Source organism: Python bivittatus, unplaced genomic scaffold (assembly GCF_059951505.1).
Source record: "Python bivittatus isolate LINGU-HERP-01145 unplaced genomic scaffold, Pbiv_v1 ctg000180_np1212, whole genome shotgun sequence".
NCBI classification, from domain to species: Eukaryota; Metazoa; Chordata; class Lepidosauria; order Squamata; family Pythonidae; genus Python; species Python bivittatus.
The window spans coordinates 5,038,587-5,041,727 of record NW_028277047.1 but is presented as its reverse complement, the minus strand read 5'-3'; the positions used below and the strand labels follow the sequence as shown (position 1 = coordinate 5,041,727).

The window sequence follows — 3,141 nt, the reverse complement described above, 5'->3', positions numbered from 1 at the left end:
TCCCATCCCTCTTCTACCATTCTATGGAAATACATGACTGAGCTGCTGAAGATAGAGTATTCTGCAATTAAAGATTACATTCTTCTACCCATCTAGCATCCTTTTACACAACCTTTTAGAGCAAGGGGAGACAGAAAGTAGAGCTGGGTATTCACTGCAAATCAGCAAGGGTTTCTGACACCCCAACTTTCTAAGTATATTCTTGAAGAAAAAAACTCAATTAAGAGTGGATATTGGTGTGCAAAGATTGTGGGCTTATCCAGTACTCTTCTTAGAATTCCTGTGTAAAGAATGCTTTCATTCTGAGTGAGCATCTTTTAAACCAAAGCTCTAGAGGAAAAAAAAGACAAAGCAAAACTAGATTTTACAAGTGTAAATTCTGCCTGTCTTGGCTTTAAGGCCAATAAATACCAGGAATACTTGTCATTTTTAAAACATCTTGGAAATAATAGTGCATTGTGGTTCATATATTTCCATTGCCAGGGCTTGTTCTTTCTCCCAAACATATTAGGAAAATCCCTTGGTTTTTCTTCTTGCTGTACAAATGTGTAGTAGGATATTTTGAGGTCATTTAGGTCACTGGATTTAACAATCTTATTCTCTTATGCATATTATTCATATTTTTCAAAAATGATAAGCCAGCATTGCTGAATTTGGAGGCCCTCAATATTAGTCCTAAAATTCTTCCATGATTGTGCCAATTATTAAAACTAGCTAACTTGGGTTTGGAAGACCAGCAGATCCCCCTGCACTTGGCCACTCTCAAAATAACCCATCTAGTCCTGCTTTTGTGGTCTAGTTGCCCCTGTAATCCTGTGGATCTATTTGTCCACAGAGTGAGCCACAGGAAATATGGAACCCTACAATCACACCAAAGTCATTGAATTCATCATTGTGGGATTCCCTAATCTTCAGCAGTTCCAGAATATCCTTTTCATTTTGCTCCTCCTTGTTTACCTCTTCACCATCTTCGGCAATCTGTTGATCTTCACCATCATCCACACAGACTGTCGGCTCCATACGCCCATGTACTTTTTCATCAGCATTCTTTCCTTTTTGGAGATCTGGTACACAGCAACCACCATTCCCAAGATGCTGTCTAATTTACTCAGTGAAAGAAAGAGCATATCCTTCACTGGGTGTCTCCTTCAAACTTATTTTTTCCATTCTCTGGGAGCCACTGAATGCTACTTGCTTACTGCCATGGCCTATGACAGGTATCTGGCCATTTGTAAGCCCCTAAGATACCCTTCTGTAATGACGACCAAGATGTGTACACAAATGGCTGCCAGCTGCTGGATCTGTGGCTTCATGTGCCCCATCACAGAAGTCATCCTGGTCTCCAAGTTACCTTTTTGTGGCCCAAACCAGATCAAGCACATCTTCTGTGACTTCCCACCACTGCTCAGCTTGGCCTGTACTGATACCTCTATCAATGTCCTGGTTGACTTTGCAGTTAATGCTTCCATCATTCTAGTGACTTTCTTGTTCATCATGGTCTCCTATGTGAAGATCATCCAAACTGTCTTGAAGATCAAGACCGCCGAGAGCCGTGAAAAAGCTTTTTCAACCTGTGCGTCACATCTGACAATAGTCGTCCTCTTTTTTGGAAGCATCATTTTCATGTATGTGAGACTGAAGACAAGCTATTCCTTAGAGTATGATAGAGCATTTGCTGTGATCTATGCTGTCCTGACTCCATTAGTCAATCCTATAATTTATAGCCTTCGAAACAAAGAAATCCTAAGGGCAATAAAGAGGAGAATTCACCTGAAGAGCCTCCCCAGACCTTGAATCCCTTGGAGCGGACTTCAGAAAAGAAATCCACCATGAACTATGCAGTAAAGTTTAAACTTAAAATGGGGGGGAAAGGCATAGGGTGGAGAGTACAGGGTCAAATTGACCATTCAGAGTTATAGCACAAAAGGCCAAATATTTGAATTACAGTGTCTATCCTCTCAACCAGCATGATCAGGATTTGTAGCGCAATAGGTGGGGAAGAGGTGTATGTGTGTATATTTATACTACACACACATATACATACATGTTGCATATATATTGGGGTATACTATGTTGTATTTCTGTAGCTACAACCAAGCTGGATCAACCCAATATTCCTGTTTATAAGATCTAACTGGCCAGCTACATTATTCCTGGAGCAACTCACCAATCAAAGATTAACCTCACACAAATACCATCAAGCCATTATGGCTTACTCAACAAATCTGTTTCAACCAACATTTGAGGAGCAGAAGATATCGTGGCACTCAGTACTTAGTAAATTCTCCAGGACCACTACTCATTTGTCACAGGAGAACATTGAACAACCAATGCAGGAACGGGGGTGGTCTTTTTCCCATATACTAAGAAATTGCTCTGTAATCAAGTTATTTTTTGGAACAATGCTGCTGATTAGATTTAATTCTCATGTGAGAAATAGGCTCTCATGATCACATTTTTGGGATCCTGGCTAGCCTATGAAGGTTGTTGTTTGAAAAACTAATTTGGAATTCATCTTTTCCATAGTACCCATGAGCTTTCATGTCTAAAAATCGATTAATGAGAGTTTGTTTTCTGTAAGCAATTCATTTATCCCTTATTGGGCACATTTAGAATTGCCCAATTTCCATGTCAAATTTCCCTAGACACATGTTACCTAAGGTTTTCAACACAGAGATTTATCTTTCAATCATTCTGAGTTTTACTAAAACACAAGTCTATTCCAGATTACAAGAAGTTAATATAGTAAAACAGACAATTCCAAAGGAAGACTAGCATAGGATATTCACTTGATTTTACCAGATCTAAGTGAACGACACAAGAAAGAACTGAAATACCTCTGCAAACATTCTCTTCTATACTTTAGAAGTATAGAATTATTATTTGTTTAATAATTCAAGACTCAGTGTTTGAATTATTTAAAATAGTCGCATTTCAAACATTTTTATCCATGTATGCTTTCTGCAGGTAGATAAATGTAAATAAAGCTTGGACTCCAGATTCTGAGATCTCTGTAGACTGTTTTCAATTATCCTTTTTTACAATTATCCATTTCTGGAAGTCTCCTTTTTCGGGAATTCACGATAACTAAATAACTTTGGCAGCTGACATTTTATGGTTTTTCCTAGCTCTTCTTCTTAT

General features: G+C 38.5%; 1 protein-coding gene across 1 annotated transcript; it reads left to right on the top strand.

The window, feature by feature from the left end:
* The first annotated feature begins 852 nt into the window (after window positions 1-852).
* On the top strand, window positions 853-1,794 carry LOC103054039 (olfactory receptor 6N2-like). Its single transcript, XM_007441119.2, has one exon. The coding sequence runs from the start codon at window positions 853-855 to the stop codon at window positions 1,792-1,794; it is 942 nt and encodes a 313-aa protein (XP_007441181.1).
* Window positions 1,795-3,141: the final 1,347 nt, after the last annotated feature.